Source organism: Nelumbo lutea, chromosome 2 (genome assembly GCF_056320005.1).
Source record: "Nelumbo lutea isolate HS-2025 chromosome 2, American lotus-T2T, whole genome shotgun sequence".
In the NCBI taxonomy this organism is placed as follows: domain Eukaryota; kingdom Viridiplantae; phylum Streptophyta; class Magnoliopsida; order Proteales; family Nelumbonaceae; genus Nelumbo; species Nelumbo lutea.
In genome coordinates, this window is record NC_142685.1 from 46472085 (window position 1) to 46490888 (window position 18804).

General features: G+C 39.6%; 2 protein-coding genes across 3 annotated transcripts; one reads left to right on the forward strand and one right to left on the reverse strand.

The window, feature by feature from the left end:
- The first annotated feature begins 6538 nt into the window (after nucleotides 1–6538).
- LOC148870367 (N-(5'-phosphoribosyl)anthranilate isomerase 1, chloroplastic-like) lies at nucleotides 6539–13788 on the forward strand. 2 transcript variants are annotated; one of them, XM_088970752.1, is made up of 5 exons: nucleotides 6573–7008; nucleotides 11313–11454; nucleotides 11733–12094; nucleotides 12167–12330; nucleotides 13382–13788. In XM_088970752.1, the coding sequence occupies exons 1-5, from the start codon at nucleotides 7006–7008 to the stop codon at nucleotides 13605–13607; spliced, it is 897 nt and encodes a 298-aa protein (XP_088826878.1). In that variant the 5' UTR covers nucleotides 6573–7005; the 3' UTR covers nucleotides 13608–13788. The 2 variants fall into 2 exon arrangements, with proteins under 2 accessions (XP_088826877.1, XP_088826878.1); XM_088970751.1 differs by lacking the exon at nucleotides 11313–11454 and having other exon boundaries at nucleotides 6539–7008.
- A 1321-nt stretch (nucleotides 13789–15109) lies between these two features.
- LOC148870368 (omega-3 fatty acid desaturase, chloroplastic-like) lies at nucleotides 15110–17845 on the reverse strand. Its single transcript, XM_088970750.1, has 8 exons — nucleotides 16909–17845; nucleotides 16703–16792; nucleotides 16532–16598; nucleotides 16300–16392; nucleotides 16018–16203; nucleotides 15816–15896; nucleotides 15592–15729; nucleotides 15110–15451 (listed from the first exon to the last, which is right to left on the reverse strand). The coding sequence occupies exons 1-8, from the start codon at nucleotides 17436–17438 to the stop codon at nucleotides 15254–15256; spliced, it is 1383 nt and encodes a 460-aa protein (XP_088826876.1). The 5' UTR covers nucleotides 17439–17845; the 3' UTR covers nucleotides 15110–15253.
- Between the last annotated feature and the right edge of the window lie 959 nt (nucleotides 17846–18804).

Below are 18804 nucleotides of genomic sequence, written 5' to 3' on the forward strand. Positions count from 1 at the left end.
AGAATACTTTGTTTGTGAATTTTCTCATTTCGCATGCCATATCAATCCGAATAACATAAAGAATTTTGCAATATAATTTTGTTTGACATCTGGAGGCTGTAATTTTATTTTGATGTTCAACCATTTCAGGAAAAAAAAATTGTATAAGCTCATGTCTTCAATCTCTTCCGGATGTATCCCTATTTGAACAGTAATGCATATGGCGTTTGCATAGGGACATTGGAAAAATAAAGGTTGCCATGTTTCCTTACTAGAACTGCATATAGGACAGGTCTTCTCTGCTTCATTGAGAAACATCAACTTATCTCTTGTTTTAATGCCATTGTTCCATGCTTTTCCACATGAATAATTGGAATCTAAAGGTGATGTTTGTTTTCCATATGATCTTCCATTTCATACTTGTTCCTGAAGAAGATACAAGTTGATTTATAATGTCGTGCGATTTAGAAGCTCCTTCGTGTCTAATGACTTGAATTCTGATTTGAATATTTCTTGATCAAGGCCAAGCTCTGTTAATCCGAGCTAAAAGGTGGCCGAGCTGATGTATACTACAAGAGAAAGACATAGAGTGCTTGGGTGTCTTTTACCTGAGGAAAACATTTCGATGCTTAAGTCAAAGAGGTTTGTGAATTCTTTAAGAGAATTTGAGAGCTAGTAAGTATGTAATCACACATACCTTTTCAAGTATCAGTGGTCAGAGCCCTCTTGTAATGGGCCCGAGCTTCTTGTAGAACTATTTCTGCTTTGTTGGGCGCGTTAATGTATCAGTTGCGAGATTTGCGCAGGGGTTACAATCTACCCGATTAACTCCGAGGTGTGCGATGCAGTAGGTCGGTCTAACGGTCGAGATATCAGCACTCCGAGGATCTCGACTTGATAATGTACTACCAGAATGGTTCAACAAGCTTTCCCTCGCAAATCACCATGGATTCCTACAGCTTAGCTGGCTTCTAGGGCAAGTCACCGTAATCTTACAGAGTTTACTAGTTCGGCCTTGCCGAGGTGGAGGTCAGCCTGAATGAGGTGCCCCAAGCTGACTTGCACACCAATTTGTTGAAGATAAATGTATGAGTTTTTCTTGCAACTCTTGCACACCAATTTGCCCCTCTTAGCATTTGTAGATAAGTGTAATTGAGTAATGTGATTTACACTTTCTTCTTCCAAAAGGTCATTTATTAGTGGGATGTTCCATGATCCATCGGGTTTGACCAATCAAGTACTTTTTGAATATTTTGGTGGATAGTTAAACTAGCTCCGATTGTTGAAGAGCCAGTGATAGCTAGTAATCAATCAATCAAGCCTAATGACGCTACAGCTACGGACTTGAAAATTGCCTTAAAACTTTAACATTGCATAGAGTTACAGTGGAACATGTCAATCTAAGACTTGATCCAATCCAGTTTTACTTTTACCAGGTTGGTTCTGTTCAAACTTCAAAGTTGAAAATATCAACAAGTATCAGTCTGTATCAGACGATATGAGATCAGAGATTGCTTGTTTCATATCCCCATTTCCTTATTGGAGTATGTTACAGCATACAAATTATTACAAATCTAATTCTAATTCAAGGCAGAAATGAATGATATGCATTTCTCAAATTTGATACATACATACATAGTATAAATATAATGAAATGATGCTTACTTTTGGGAGATGTAATGTTTTTCTCACAGCCATTTGTGCTATGTGTAACCCAACATTGTAAGCCAGTAATTTTTAGGATTCATTCGTTTTCCTTCAAATGTATACAAACTATCTGTACTACTGTGCTATTCTATTCAGCCTCAGTCCTAATGGTGAAGTGGTATGGTTGGCTCCAGATAAGCTTGCTCTGAAAATCAATGATAATGGAGCTTTATCCTTCAATGGGATAGGACAGTTCTGAGGTTGAGTCTGATCATTCAGAACTGGGGTGGAAGAGCTTTGAAGGCCCATTCTAAGTAAGTCAAGGGAGATAACACAGAAAATAGTTATGCTCCTCTTGTTTGATCCTTTGTGCTTTATTAATTAAAACCATTATTGGTGATTTGGGACCTTGTCATGTCAATTCTCCCCCTTCCTCTCTGTTCCTTTTTTTCCTTTGTACCATAATTACAAATCATGTATTGCGTGTTTAAACTTTCAAACCTCCGAATCAAACGCGGTTAGCTGTACCAAGTTTCTTGGATCCGTTTTTTGCAAAGGAAAGGAGTGTACTCTCTCAAATCTCAATGGTTAATAATGACTACTCGGTTTAGCTTGAGAGAGGTTTTTCCCCAAAACAAATGCCAAATTGAATTAAAAACATGCATCTCCAGTCTCCACGCAGTGTGGCCAATGTTCTTCTTTTCTTTTTTCTTGTTAAAAAAAAAATTATCCAGCTCATCTCATGGTCCCTTTTCTACTCTAAAAGCTAAATCAGATTTGATCCCAGTGATTGCTCATCCTTCCTAATAAAAAGGTAACTTCCTTTTCCATCACCATCCTTCTCTCACTTCTCTTTTTCCACCTAGTAATCACGCTGAAAGCGAAGTGGGGGAAAGAGGCAGACGAAGAAAAGAAGAGTAACAGTGATGGGTCGTTGATTTATTTTGTCTGTCCGAGTTTGTACAATGGCAGCTAAGATTAGATTCTTCTTGCTTCCTCTTCTCTTTGATTCCTACTTCTCACTTCTCATTCCTTCCGAGTTCCGATGACCCATGCTACCATCCAACTCTTCCATATTTTCATTACCCCTAACAATTCCTAGCATCATCATCGACTTAATGGCATTCACCTAACAATTGCCAACCTGAGAGGGCTTCAGTCAGAAAAACGGACAAATAAATTTTAATTCAAAATCAAATATGTATGTAAATTGATATGGGTTGGGTTGGGTGCAACTTGGATGGACTTTGGGTTGGAAATTTATCAAAATTTAAATTGGCCCGGCCTCGAAGAGCAGGCCCAATGGAGTGCATATTAACCCAGGATATGGGTCTCGTTTACTCTCAAGTCTCAATTCATATTGTTTCCTGATTTTCACCTTAATTATTTTAGGTAGAGAAGGTCATTTAATGACAATGAAGCCTGATTTAGTTCCTATTTCCTAATCAAATAAAAGTCTCATCCTAAATGGTCAAGGTTTAAGCGCTTAAAAGGGCAAATTTCTTAAAGGGTAAAAGACTGAACCTCCCCTCTCAGAATAACACGCCTTTAAATCTAACAGAATCGATAAAAAGACAGCCTTAACCTTAAATGTTCTTTAAATTTTCAAAGCACATTAAAGGTTGATTCTAATTTTGGTTGATTTTGAAGTATTTGCTGTTTTCCGCCTAGTATGCCACATTTTGGTTACAGCGAGAGAGAGAGAGAGAGAGATTTAACACGGATGTGGAGATGAGGAAATTGGTCATGAATTGGTCGGTCCTTCAAGAAGAATTAGGACTACTTCATGCATTGCTCTCTTTGTCTCTCTCTCTCTCGCTCCATCTTTCATGCCAAAATATGTTTGGGATGCGGATGCTGATTATTTGTACGGTGTGCTGGTAACAAGAATCGTGGTTTCTAACACTCCTCATCCCTATCATTCTTTTGGTAAAGGTAATTGAAATTGTAGTCCCTGATTCTCTCATGGGCCTTGTGTTAAGGAGGAGGACTGGTTCTCACCTTTAAAAACAAAGGTTTCATCTTTTATGTAAATCGCTCACATGCCCTCAATGCTTCAATCCAATTTCTTCCTTACGGTTTTTAAATTATCTTGAAGCATCCTTACTATTTCTGACAATTGTCACACCCTTAAATTGTAACGATTTTATTCAAATATCATTTATGCCCTTCCGTTAAGTTGGATCAGAATTCACTTGAAAATAAAATTACTATATTAACCCTCAATGGTTAACCATTAGGCTGGTGGGTGATCCTATTAGCTTCATTCATGAAAGTTAAACCCTTCGTTGTTTGTTCTGAGAACTTCATTACCACTGCAACTTCCAGCCAACTGTAAACTTTTGTCTATAGGTAAGGTAGAAGAAAACGATGTTTAACACGACATATACAAGTTTTATGGTTTTTAAACCTCGAATCTGTAGAAGAAAACATCGTTGTTTTTAAACCCTAATCTTTTATGTGTTTTTTGTAGTGAGCTCTGCTGTACGAAACAATTTTTTATTGACTGGTTTGCCTAGAATTTTCCACACTGAGGCGTTTTTGCAGTGAGTTCATCTTTTTAGACATTTCACTGTGAAGGTTCTGCTTCTGGGGGGACCATTTACAAAGATTCAAGGTCAAAACAATGCCTCGAATTACGTGCGAGTGGGCGAGGCAGTGGGCAGGGCTAGGCGCACGAGCGGGCTATAGGGGTGGGCATGCAAGATGGTGAGGCGGGTGGGGAGGGGGCTGGGAGCTGGGCGTGCGAGTGGGCAAAGCAGGTAGGCAGGGCTAGGCATGCGAGCAGGTGAGGCGGGTGGGTTATAGGGGTGGGCATACAAGATGGCAAGGTGGGCTAACAAGGGTCTGGGGGCTAGGCATGCAAGTGTGCAAATGGGCGAGGTAGGAGGGCTGGGGGCTAGCCATGCGAGTATGCGAGCAGGTAGAGGGCTGGGCGTGTGAGGGGGGACTTTTAAGAATTTCTTCGAACAGATGGCATAAAAAATTTGTATTTTTTTCACAATCATTGTGAAATGCTCCATTCACAACGAAATGGTGTGTTTACATCGTCCTTAAGCTTCCACCACTGCATCACTCTTTCATCTGATGATGGTTTTACCTATTCACAATCGATTGACCGAGCTCGCCTTCCACTAGAACAGTTGTACTTGAAGCTACGCTAGTTATTACCAATGACACTAAAACCGTCTCATGGCTGTAATATAACACAGGTGATGATCGTGGCTCCAAATGGAAAGGTGCATTTTAGACTTGTAAAGGGTAATCTAAGAATTTTTGAACAATATACCCATCATGTCATGTCACATGTTAACGACCCATGACAGATAGTTGATGGTAGGGGAAGTTTGTGACAATTGTCAAAAATAGTAAGAGTGTTCCAAGACAATTTATAAGCAATAAGGGTACATCTTGACAATTAGCTAAACAATAGGGATAGTTTAAAGAAATTTACCCTTAATTAATTAATTAATTTATTTTTATTTTGATTTAAGGGTCATGTGTAGTGAATTGGACTAACTTGAATCTCTACTTAAGCGTGAGTCATTCCTACAAGGGAAGGCTTTTGTCCAATGAAGTTAACACAAATAAATAATCATAAAGGGCAAAATTGGGATTTTCAAAAGTTTTAACCACACTTAACGTTACATACAAACGAAACTTGAAATATGACCAACAGATGGGAGGCCTTTGTTTGATGACATCAACTAGAAGGGAGCTCTTAATCCTTCTTGAAAATAAAGGGGAGGTTTTAGTATTTATGAAAAACCTTAAGGGAGGTTTAAGTCTTTTATCCTTTTCTTACACTATCCCTATTATTTAGTTAAGTGACAAACTATATTCTTATTATTTAATTATTGTATTAAACCACCCTTACTGTTTCTAATAATTGACTAGCTCTACCTCTATTTTTCTCTTTCTCTCTCTCTTCCCTTTATTTTTCTCTTTCTTCCTTTTTCTCCGTTCTTGTTCTTGTTCTCTGCCTGAAACATGACACTGATCTATCTGAACTGTGTACTCAGTCAAGCAAAGATGTGTATACTACCTTTTTGTGGCGAAACTCACGCTCCGTGGGATGAGAGCTCCTCAGACAGAGACAATGCCACGGAGCGTTGTGACCTGTGACTCTCTGTGAGAAGGCCACAGGGGCTCTGTTTATCTGGGCTTTAACCTGTGCATGTGTATTAAATCGAGGTTTAATGAAATAATGTTAACTTTCATTTGGATTTTTCACTTAAGGGCAAAACGAACATTTCATATATTCTGTTATGGTTTAACACGATGGTAATTTTTAGAAATCATAGGAATAGCGCAAAACAACAATTAAACAGTAAGAATAGATTTAATCAATTAGCTAAACCACAAAAATAATTTAACAAATTTTCCCTAAAAAAACCAAATATTAAGTTTCTTGATCGTTCAGGGAAGCTATAACTAAGTTTATTTGGATAAGTTTCTGCTTTTGAACTTTGAAAACAAAAAAGTGACTAGAAGTGTTGTAAGCGTTTGGACTTTGATAACTGTTTCTTTTAGAAGCATGCTCTGAAGTGAAAACACTTTAAGCCTATAACACCAGGCCTAAAATTGGGGGTTTATGCTTTGCAACTTTTAAAATCACAAATCCTGAAGCTTATTGACTAAATAGTCCAATTAGCAAACCCGCTCCTAACAGATTGAAGAGCCTAATTTTCTACCAGCTCAATACACAAATGTAACACGGCAGCCGGCAGTATGTTACGCTGTCTCATGATGGAATCTAATATTGTCGACAATCCAGAGAGAATTCTGAAGTAAAGGCCCATGGCATTACAGGACCTTCACATGAATTTAACCCAAGTACTTGAACTGGGGAATTTCCTGGCCTAAACCTCTGGTTTTTCATGCAATGATCAATTTGAGTTGGCCTATCAGGAATTTCTCTCTCTCTCTCTCTCTCTCTTATCTGTGAAGACGATGTGAACACGGTCTTGTGATTACTGAATCCGAATTCGTGCTCTTCTCTCCTGAAATCTCTCTACTCTCTCTCTTATCGTAAAAGATTTATTTCAGTAGTTTCTCGCATATATTCATCTCTCAGATCTATCCTTATACAGTGGCACTTCTGTAAAATCGGTCTGATTTACATGGCTACGATACTCGAATCGGTGATTGTTCCTCGCCCTTCTGGATTCCGTACGGCCCTGTCGCCGTCACCGACGGCTTCCTCGATTACTGCTTTCCCGAACGGTTGGAAAGTCCTCAGCCTGCCCGAATTTAAGGGTTTGAGGATTCAATCGCGTCCTCTGATGCACGCGTCTGCGTCGGTAAGCTTGAGTAACGCGGAGATTTCTAGACGAGGAGGAAAGATCGTCTGCGAGGCTCGGGATACTACAGCTCTCGATGGTTAGACTTCTCGCTTTTCCCGCCATTTCCGTGTTCACTTGAACTGATATTATTTGCTTTCATTTATTGGTATATGTTTTTCTTTTGTGTGACGTAGATGACTTGAGGGATATGAGCAATTTCGTTTGTCTCTTCTGGAAATGATCGTTGAAGAGCCATTTTCATTTTAGAGAAATAATTTCATGTTATTCCTTGGGTTTTTCAGACGAAGCTCGGCCCGGGGCGGGAGGTGGGGGGAGGTGGCTGGGGGAAGAATTCATTATTTGCTTATTGTGGAAGGAATACTGGAAACTAAAAACAATTTCTTACTATTCGTTAATCATTATTAGCTTGTTTGAGTACTTGAATCTTTGAAAGTGCATGAAGTTGACTCTCTGTTCAAATAGCTCGATTGGGTGGTAAAAGAACTGAAGTATTTCACACACTGGAGGAGTTCTAGAAAAGATGTAATATGTAAAAGAACATGACATCAAACAAACGTTGCAAAAATTAATATTCTAATAGATTACACAGCACAAAAGTCAGAATGAAATATTAGCCATACCTTAAACAACACAATGTGTTTGGTTCAGCTTACTGCCCCTCTTTGATAAAGAACAATCTAAAATGAGACTTGACTGTGTAATGCATCACCATAGTCTTCTATAGGAATGAGCCATTTATTGTAATTTAGAATATTTATCCCATCCTTGGTTTTCTCATTGGTATAGAGAAAAGAAGATAGTTTGGCCTACCTCAATGAATCCTCAAACAAACTTTGATCCACTTGCTTGCTTTACAAACGTCCACCAAGCACAAAGGGCTACCGGAGTCCTTTATTGTTCACACCCCAAAACTGCAGAAACAATGGTGATGTTCTTTGGAGAGAATTCTTTCTCAACCGATAGAGAGGGAGAACAATAAGTTAAAAAAAGATAAAAAAAATTGAGCAAGTGATAGGGAAGAGGGTAGTTTCTAAAGATAACTACCCTTTTTATATTACCAAGAGTCCACTTATCTGAGGACTCTAGGCCATTGCCCCATTAACAGATAATGGGATATGCATCTCCTATAATGGGAGTGGGAGGAGTTTTGAACTCCCAATCACTTGTGTGTTTGTTATATGACTTGAGTCCAAGTCATCAGCCGACACTCATCATGTTTACATTTTCAGGTTTGAGCCATATTTGATCCACATTTTCTATTTTCTTAAGCTTTCTCTGATTTGATTGGTTTGAAGAAAAAAGCGGCAATAGAAAAGAGGCCATTAACAGATAATGGGATATGCATCTCCTATAATGGGAGTGGGAGGAGTTTTGAACTCCCAATCACTTGTGTGTTTGTTATATGACTTGAGTCCAAGTCATCAGCCGACACTCATCATGTTTACATTTTCAGGTTTGAGCCATATTTGATCCACATTTTCTATTTTCTTAAGCTTTCTCTGATTCGATTGGTTTGAAGAAAAAAGTGGCAATAGAAAAGAGGCCAATAAGAAAATACTCACACAATGATCCTAAAAGAGAAGGATTAGCATACTAGTCAGTATGAAGGTGCTGAACATTTTGTCAGGTTATAACTCATCAAAAAACAAAATGTCAGGTTCTCATCTCTTGTTACTGTTTTTCATTAAGTTGTATTTGTGATCTTCATTATGTTATAGATGGTATAAGTAAACTATATATCATAAGTAGCTAGCTTAGTGGAGGTCTGTCTATTTGGCTAACCACTTTACCTTTCCTCAAATAGCAAGGAATGGAGTGTATTGAGTAAATAAAGACATCATATAATATAATGCTGCAATACTAGTGGAATTAAGGGCAGAAAGCTGAGGAACTAGGATTTACTCATGGTTGATGTGCACACACACCCTGCTTTCTCAAGTGATGTGCAATTTCTTTGAAAAATAGAACATGAGTTTAGAGGAAAAGTAAAAACTGTAAAGAAACAAATAAGCACATATATAGACACAAAGGCATGCCAAGCAAGCAGATAGAGGGAAAACAAATTGAATAGCTTGAAGGAAAAGGAGATGAGTATTCATGAGGTGATGAGGAAGAGCTTAAGTAAGATAGGTAGCACCAATCCTTGAGGTTTCCTATGAATATTGGATTCCAAACTACTCCACTTGTTCCCTCTTCATTGCAGCTCCATGCTAGTGTATCTCTATTCTCTGCTGCAATGAAAAGAGATGGATAAAGCTTAATAGGAGGTTTTTCAACACACAATGGATCTCTTCATAAAGACAACCTAGAGTCATTCCCCACTTTATATTTAGCCCAATCATGAAAGAGGTACGGGATTTCTCAACCCTATCCTTTATTATGCACCCACTCCCACCCAAAGTTTCTTGTTTTATACTTAGCCACATCGATTTATCTCCAGAGTATGTCACTTGATTAAACCTCCATCATTTGCTAGATGGTTTGGGGGATGGGGGATGGGAGCTAATATTATTGTTCTAGTCCTCTAGGCAGTACTTGAACTCACCTTTCACCCTCTCCATGAGAATACCTCTTTATGATGGCTAGAGGGTTAAGGAAGAGGGACCATAAATTCCCATAGTTTAACAGTTACTAAGATTATAAACAACATGAAACAAAGGGGAAAGAAATCATTGTTGGTCAATCCCAATATTTCCCCTGAAGAGTAGTTTTGATCCATTTATTTTGGGATTTAAAAAAGTTGTTGACAAGACAGGTATGATCCAGGTTTAGAAACTTAGATAATAAATGCTTGTAGGGTCAAGATTGGGGTCTAGGGAGGTGAAGATGAACTTGAGTAGATAGGGTTAAACAAAATTTCTCAGGACAGGAAAATAAAGAAAATTAAGAAAAACATGAAGGTTTGACATTTTGTAAAAGAGTCTAGATGGATGACATGCAAGGGGTGACTAAGTTTGGTAGTATTTTATCATGAGGGAAAACACTTTGTTAACAAGAAAGTGAAGAAGTGAGGAATGAAAGGTCATTACCCAATGTTGGTCCCAGATAACTTTTGGCATTACTTCTATTTATTTATTTATTTATTGCATTATGTGGCTTCTCTCAGGCTCAAATCTGCATTTTCGTGGTTGTCATCCTGAGATTGTACTACTAAACCAAGCAATGGCACCTAGAAGAAATGAGAAATAAAAGAAAAATACAACTTAAAAAAGAAAAAAAAAAGAGGTCAATGCGAACATGAATAAATCAGCCCATTACATTATATCATAGTCAGTCCCCAAGGAATGGAGGCCCCTGATATATCTCTCCTCTGTTTATTCTAGATTTGGCAAGCTTATTTGCCAATTTATTATCTATATCTCCTGATCATCCAGCCAGTAACAGTCTTTGAATCTCCAGCTTCCGATCTTTGGAAATATAGAGTATATATGAGTCTCAATCCCTACAGCAAGGCTAAAATTTCCTATCTAACTTTAGTAGGCTTTTGGGTAGATTTTGCACAAAAAAATAAAGATGTTTTATGCGAAGAAACCTAGGAAATTCTAGGTGAAGTTTTGCAAACCTGTTTGAAAGGATGGTTGGGAGGTTAATGTGAGGGGGGAGGGGGTTGATAAAAAAATGGGGGGGGGGGTGGGGAATGTTGGGTAGGTTTTTGGAAATGGATGTAAGAAAATACATGGATTAGCTATCTGTCCTCTAATCATGTTGAATGGTGGTATTTTGTCTGGTCATTGTTTGGCAATCAATGCTGGAGTTAGATTAAGTGGCAAGAGATAAAGAAAGAAGAGAAAAGATCCTGAATACCTCCATGGGCACCAAATATTACTCTACGTTTTGATGGAAATCCTCAAATATTCACTCAAAACATAATGATTGATCTCTTTGTCTGTATTCTTACAGACATGTTTATAGATTGTAGGGATTGGCCATTTCTACTTAAACTAAAACAGCAGAAAATTTCAAATTTATTATTCTCATACTCTGATGTGAAGTAACTATAATAACTCCTAATCTACTTAAGAAATGACTGACATCATAAACACTAGTACATAACTGTGTTATAATTAGACAAATCAATCTACTATGTCAGTATGTTGGGCCCACTTACAACATGGTAGAAATGATCAAAATGTCCAAGAAATTTTCATCTCCATAAGAAATTAGGATTTATTGTGTGCAATCCCTATCAATTCTGCCTTCCAACGATCAAGATTTTCATGTCGTTCATATACACTTATTATCTTTATGCTGTCTTCATTCATTTATTTATTTATGAATAGTGAAATTGGTATGTCTATTAAAAGGGGAGGGAGGTTTCCCAAAATGATAATCAACTGAGTTTTAATGTATGAAATAAATTATCTCCTCTGGGTGATGCAGTGCCTGATGTGGCGGAGGCAACTTGGAGGCCACTTATCCTTGAATGAGAGGGTGGAAAAGTGGATTAGGACCATAAGGTTCTTCTCATTTGTGGTCCTCAATTGTCAAAGATATATACGTGTGACTCCTGTTGTAGTTCAAGGTTGGTGCTATAGCATTCTCTTATTAGTGCCTAGTTTGCCTTAATTGCTGATTTCTGACAACAAACATGGAAATTTATGCAATTAGTACCTAAAATAGCGTCATTCAACAGGAGCATATTTTCTTTTTTACAAGTATTTGTATCATTTATTACAGAAAATTTCCTTTTCTTAAATTAATGTTCCATTCTACTTATTAACTAGCTTCTGAATTGCATGATTCAACTATTATCGGAGGATTTTTTTTTCTTCTGTTCTTACATTTCTTGGCTACTTGCAGGTTTTCAGGTGAGAAAACCACTCTTACCAAGTAACAGGCTTTACTTGAATAGAATAAATTTGTGTCTATCATCTCAATCTGCTGCAGTCTTGCCTCCTTTAGAGAACCACAAGAGTTGCCCTATAGTTAAGATGTGTGGAATTACGTCAGTGAAAGATGCTGTGATGGCTGCAGAAGCTGGTGCTAGTCTTATTGGGATGATTCTTTGGCCCAACTCAAAGCGTTCTGTCTCACTCTCAGTAGCGAAAGAAATTTCAAAAGTTGCAAGAGAATATGGAGCAGAGCCTGTTGGTGTATTTGTGGATGATGATGCAGATACAATATTAAGAGCATCTGATGCATCAGACATTGAACTTGTGCAGGTAAGTTTCATTCTAACCTTGAAGATATAGCTTAGTAGACTCATTTAACATTGGTATATTGGGGATATGCAGCTTCATGGATGTGGTTCACGGGCTGCTTTTCCAATATTATTGCAAAAAAGCCGAATAATCTATGTTCTTCATGCCAGTGAAGATGGTGACCTTCTAAATCAAATTCCCAATGAAGAATCTTCTCAAGCTGACTGGATTTTAGTGGATAGTGCAAAGGGTGGCAGGTCTGAAACAATTCACTCTTATTTTGGTTACCATTTCTGAATTTCGATTTGTGCATCATCCATACATGCATTAATGGGCATACATTTATGAGCTTAATAGCTAAGCAGGTGTCTTAACTTATCTGTCCAGTGGTTTTTTTTAAAGATTTTGGTGAAAGCTAATATGAATTTCCCATGACATAAGGGAACTTTTGAGTTGTTCTAGCCAAAGGAATCTAATTAATTCCCTCCTAGTTCAAACCTCAATGTTCTTCATCAAAATTTCTTTGGCAAAAAGGTTTCCTATGTTTAACACTGCAATTTAATAATTTCTCCTCAGAGAATCCATTATATTTGATTCTGCTTGCGTCATACTTCACCTTTCCATCTTTTATTATTCCGAAATATGCTCTTCGCCTCTTTATGTTCTTCTGTTCTTTCTGTTTCCTAATTCCTTTCACTTAAGCCATGTTTGGTTTGAAGGAAAATGCAGGGAAAGGTAGGGAAACCTTTACAAACCGTGTATAGGTTTCCCTGTCTTTCCCCTCCTTTCCCTATCTTTTCCTTCAAACCAAACATAGCCTTAGTGAATTTTTTTCTAGTTTACTTCAGAGGTGCTTTATTATTACCTAAATATTTGCAGTAGCCAAAATATTGGGAGGTCTACCGACTCTACCCACTTGGTTGATTTGATTTGTCAGTTTTCACCATGTAAATAGTCTGATTTGCCATGCCTATTGGGTCTGGGTTTTATAACGGTGAGCAGTGGGAATGTGGACTCCAGATCACCTGCCCACGAGAACTCTACCCACAACACTACCCCTGTGAATTGGGAACATGCCCCCCTGCATAATACTATATAGGAGGATGAGATGTTCCCCATGCGTGGTTGCGATATTATGTGGGTAGATGTGGGCAGGAGATCCGGACTCGGGAATTTGTGATGCATCGGCATTAGAATGAGTTGACTCTAGAATAGTTTCTGTTGAGCCTGCCCAAGTTGCGTCCTTATGCACAAGGGCACCCACGATTAACCATGCCAATCTCTAAATGGCAATTCATATGCTTGTAGTGGTAAAGGGTTCAACTGGGCAAAGTTTAAGCTACCATCCATTAAAAGCAAACATGGATGGCTGTTAGCCGGTGGGGTCAACCCTGACAATGTTCTTGAAGCCATCACCACTCTTAGGCCCCAGGGAGTAGATGTGAGCAGCGGTATCTGTGCGGCTGATGGCATCCAGAAGGACAAGTCCCGGATATTATCCTTCATGAGTGCTGTGAATTCATCAAACCACTGATCTTTTGGAAGATAAATGTTTGAGAACTCTATGGAATTTTCTATTTTGTTTTCATCCTTTTCATTGAAAATTCTCTGTTATCAAATTTTTGTTTGTTTATTGAAGAGGGGGGGGGGGGGATGGATGATTTTGTTATGAAGACAGTTATTATGTTGGATCAATATGATGTTATCTTTAACCATATACTGCTTTGTAGAAGTGCTTTATTTCTATGTTATTAATTTCAGTTATCCTGCACAAGATCTAAATTTTCAGTAGCAAGGTCTTTGTAGAAATAATAGCGTTGTACAACTTAGTTATCCATAGATGATAGAATTTTGAAAGTCTACCTCTTGAAATCACATTGGTTTTGGATTAGTTGGGTTCCTATAAATCAGGTCACCTCCTAGTATTGGTCATCCTCGAATAGCAAAAGGGACCTTGACACCGTAACATGTTATGTTTTAAGTTACATAATAATTTGGGTCCAAGCTTCCTGCTTGTCCTGGAGTTCCGGTTCCTATATGACACCAGCCCTTATTTCATTCAAGTGGGATTACATCGGTGCAATAGTCCTTGAGATTACATTTGGCACCCATTTGGGATCATGTCATCATTTTAATATGATCGCTGCATGTGAAAATTGTTCTTTGTTTGGTCCAACTCTAACGTTTCAGGTTCAGGATTGGATGGTTGGAAACATCATCAGGAGAGGTGCAACTTGAGTTTCTACCGTCGAGTTCAGTTGTCAAACAACCTTAAGCAGGTGTATTAACTTATCTGTCCAGTGACTTGCTCACAACTCAAGAAACACAAAAGAATTAAGAGCGCTCGTCTATGGCATGAACAAATTCTCCTGAAAGCCGATGACCCAGTGGCGCCTATCATAGCTTTCTGCTTCTGGCGCCATAGATTTACCCGGTGCGAACAACAGTAGTCAATAGGTCATGTTTTTCTTTCTTTTTTTTTTTTTTTTTTTTTTTTTTTTTTTTTTTTTTTTTTGGGGGGGGGGGGGGGTAGAAGACAATACACGATAGGTTTTTTTTTTTTTTTTTTTTTTTTTTTTTTTTTTTTTTTGGGGGGGGGGGGGGTAGAAGACAATACACGATAGGTGGAGTCAAGGTCTAAACACATTTGACATTCCTATTGGACTTTGCTCCGGGGGCCAAGAAACTTGGCTCAACCGTCTAATTCCCAATGGGTACCCGTCTGTGTACCTGATCAAATTAATTCTCTATTTTCCTCTCTAAGTGTGTAAGCTTAAATTTATAATTTTACCTCTACAAATAGACTTGAATTTATAATTAAGCTGCACTTTATATCGATGTCCAACAGATACCTAGTTCTTAGATACGATGGGACCTGAAATCTATCACAGGATCTTATTTTTGTCTTTCGGTTCCAGACCCAGATACAAAATTTAGATCCAAGTGTCTGCTACTGCTAATTGGGTGTGGCGGGTGAAATATTATAATACCCACTAATATTTGAAGGCCCACAGTGAAAAATTTTGTGCCACGCTGTTGTAAAAGAACATCATCAACTCTCTCTCGTATTGATTATTGAAAGAGAAAAAAATTGCTGACAATAACAGGATATGGACTACTAGAGATTTAATAATTATTCACTGTTAAAATTAATATGGCTCAAGTCTCCACTCCACGCCATTACTCTGACTTTTGCCGTGATGATCCAAATTCATACAGCTCGGAGTCGGTTTGGTAGTAGACAACATCTCCTGTATCGCTGACATAGTGATCGTGTCTCATACTTGTGATTAAATCTCCGATCAAGTGAAATGGTAGAGGTGCAGACTTCTTTGGCTGGCGGTAGTACTTCCCAAGCACAGGCTTAGCTGCCTCCGTCTACAAGGCCACGGTAACAAATGATGAGTCATGAATGAGTAAGGGCCCTTTCTTACCAGATAAATTATATTTCCTAGCCTTAGTAGCTTCTAGCTTGTGACAAATCATTTCTTTGATTTGGAAGGGGAATTAATACTTACTGCCTCAACCAGATGATAGTGAGGAATTTGAGGGAGGAGATGATGAATCACATGGGTCCCAATGTCGTGGTGGATGCTGTTAATCCACCCATAGTCACGATCAAGCGTGGTTAGCCCTCCCCTCAGATAACTCCATTCCTGTAAACTCCAATACCAACAGTAGGCTAAATTAAATTAGCATTCCATTATGTAGAGAGAGAGAGAGAGAGAGAGAGAAACCATACCTTCCCACGGTACCATGGAAGTTTATCCTCATGACCATGGTGATGCAAGTAAGTGACAAAATCCAGCCACATGACAAAAATCTGTATTAATTCAGAAAATAATTTAGATTGCTTTATATAGTCAAAGAAGATAGCTCTTGTAGGAGTTGATCATAATGAGGCAAGTTAATGCATCAATTGAAAATGAAGAAACTGAACCTACCCAGTATGGAACTCCATAGAGCTTAAGCATTTGGATAGGACCCATTGCAAAGGACAATCCCACAAGCAATCCCACCACTGCTGCCCAGCAGACAGTGGACGTGATCACATCTTTCTTTTCATTAGGGACAAACAAGTCGCTGTCTGGATGGAAGTGTGAGCCTGATTTTCCGGGACTTCTACTCCACTGTAACATAATTAATCACAAACAGAGAAACAATAAGAAACACATTCATAAGTTGCTCTAATGGATTCTGAAGCAATCAGGAAATAGCTAATTTACCAGATAGAATGGAAATGCAAGCATGGGAAAAGGCACCATGAAACGCAGTGTTCGGGTAATGTCATCCAAACTCCTGTAAATCTTCTCCGACAACTGTAATGGAGGAGAGAATCAAATATGAATAAGAAAATAACAGAGAGAAGAAAACACTGAGAAAACAAGAGCAGAGAAGAATTTAAAGAAAGAGAGAAAACAAAAGCAGACAATAGGCCAGTACAGAATATTAACTGACCGGATGCCATGATTCGTCATTCTCAACATGCCCGTGGTTCTGATGATGAGTCCTGTGGCTAATTCTCCTGCAATGTCATCACAACGCAAGTCGTTGAAACCCAGAACTTCTAGAGTTGATATTTAAGTTGATGAAATCTCTCAAAGAAGAAATAGAGCTATCAGAATATACCATCCATGGTAAGGCACAAGAATAGAGGAGTGCAAGAGATGCCCAACCACACTATTTAGCTTTGGGTTATTTGAGAAGCTCCCATGGCCGCTGCGCAATCCAAAACTCAAATTATTTAGACAACTTTTAATACATGTATAACAGGAAAGAAGAAAAGAAAACAAGGAAGTCATTAATTCATTAAGAAGAGAAGCAGGGGAGCTCACCAGTCATGGCCAAGTACAAAGAGAGCCCAGAACATGGTTCCCTGCGCAGCCCAGTAAAGCGGCCAAACAACCCAATTGTTGAGGTAAGCGGCGGCTGCCGCCAACCCAAAGACGACAGCAACATCCCTGACGACGAAGCTCATAGACCGCCATGGGTCCTTGACCCAACAGTGTTTGGGAATGGCCGCTCGGACGTCAGCCAATCGAAACGGAGGAAGGACACCAGGATCAAATTCATCTACTTCATCGACCCCATTAACACCATTAATCTTTTCCTCTTCTCCACTGTCCTCGTCAACAGACGCGACCCTCACAGGAGAGCTCACCTTGAGTGCCCAATCTTGGTGTCTATACGCGCTCGAGATCAGAGAAAGACTAACATCTGTTAGTGTTCCAAGAAAACCACGGCCTTTACAAGTAATGAATCTAATTTTGGTGGGGTGGTTGGAGAAAACTCCGGTTCTTGGTCGAGGAAATACGCGAGGAAGGGGTCTTAGACCGCATTCTGATAAAACCCAACTCGCCGCCATTCCAGACCCAGACCCAGGTGCAGGTGGAAAGCTCAAGAATTTGCAGTTCTCCCAGTATGGATGGATGGCTATAGAAGAGATGTGAACCAGAGTTGCTCTAGAAGAAAACGAAATTAGATTACAGCAGCCAATATGTAGTATTTATTTAAGAAGAAAACGCAAGCAGAGGAAGAAGATAGTACTATGGAATTATGGATTCTCTCTCTCTCTCTCTCTCTCTCTCTCTCTCTCTCTCTGAGGTTTCTCTTGTAAAAACTAAAACAAGGAGGCCTCAGCCGTGTAGAAGCTCGACTCGACTGTTGAATTTCGTCTAGCGGGGGAAAGAGTTTAGTTTAGTTAAATATGAGAGAGGCTACATGATGTTCTTTGACGAGGATTGGACCTGGATGGACGGTATGGCACTGTTTGAACGCGTTCTGGCGTGGCGACTCATCATACATGTGTCACACGTGCGTCGTGGAACTTCTTATGTTATTACTATTGTGGGGGTTGACCCTTGCCGTCTCACGATGTGGCGACTCATCATAAAGGGTTAAGATAATGACACTAAACCAAACCATGTGAATATCGTCAATTTGCCTTTCTTTAATCCTTTCCCTTACACAGCACGAGGGGTCTTGAATTTGACCTAATGAGGGCGGATTTTGCCCTCCATTGATATTATGACATCTGGCAGTCTCTTGTGCAGTTTCTTGACAATTAGAAAGTTTGTTATTAGGCAGTTTGCTACAGTTTGTCACAAGCAGCTCGCCACAGGCAGTTCACCCTCATGTAGCCTGACACCTCAGAACAATTAGATGACACCCTGGACCACTTTGACAACAACTTGCCTTTGCTAAGTTGATGGTGTCCCACTAGGCGTAGCCTGCCACAGGCGCGACCTGGCATAGGAGCGGCCCGGCATAGGTGCGGCCTGGCGCAGGCGCGACCTGGCCTTGGCACGAGTTGGCAACCTAGCCCTGGCGCGACTTGGCCTTGGCACAAGCTGGCAGCCAAGCCCTGACGTGACCTGGCCTTGGCACAAGCTGGCAGCCTGGCCCTGGCGACTTGGCCCAGGCATGACCTGGTGGCCTAGCCCAGGCACCAACCTGATGGCCTGACACAAGCGCCAACCTGTCAACCCCGAGGAGCTCACCACCGTACCCCGCATTTTACGGGACATGGACTTGTAATGGCTATGTTAGCTCACCCACTCCCCGAGTCAGGCGGAAATGGGCAACCTTACCAGTTGGTGGCTTTACCCCCACCTAACACGAAAGCAGGTCCCATCACAACAGGAATCCAGGAACTGCTCCACCTAACCCACGAGGACTCCAATATATAAAGACCTCACCCCCAAGGGTGAAGAGAGGCGAAAAATGATGGT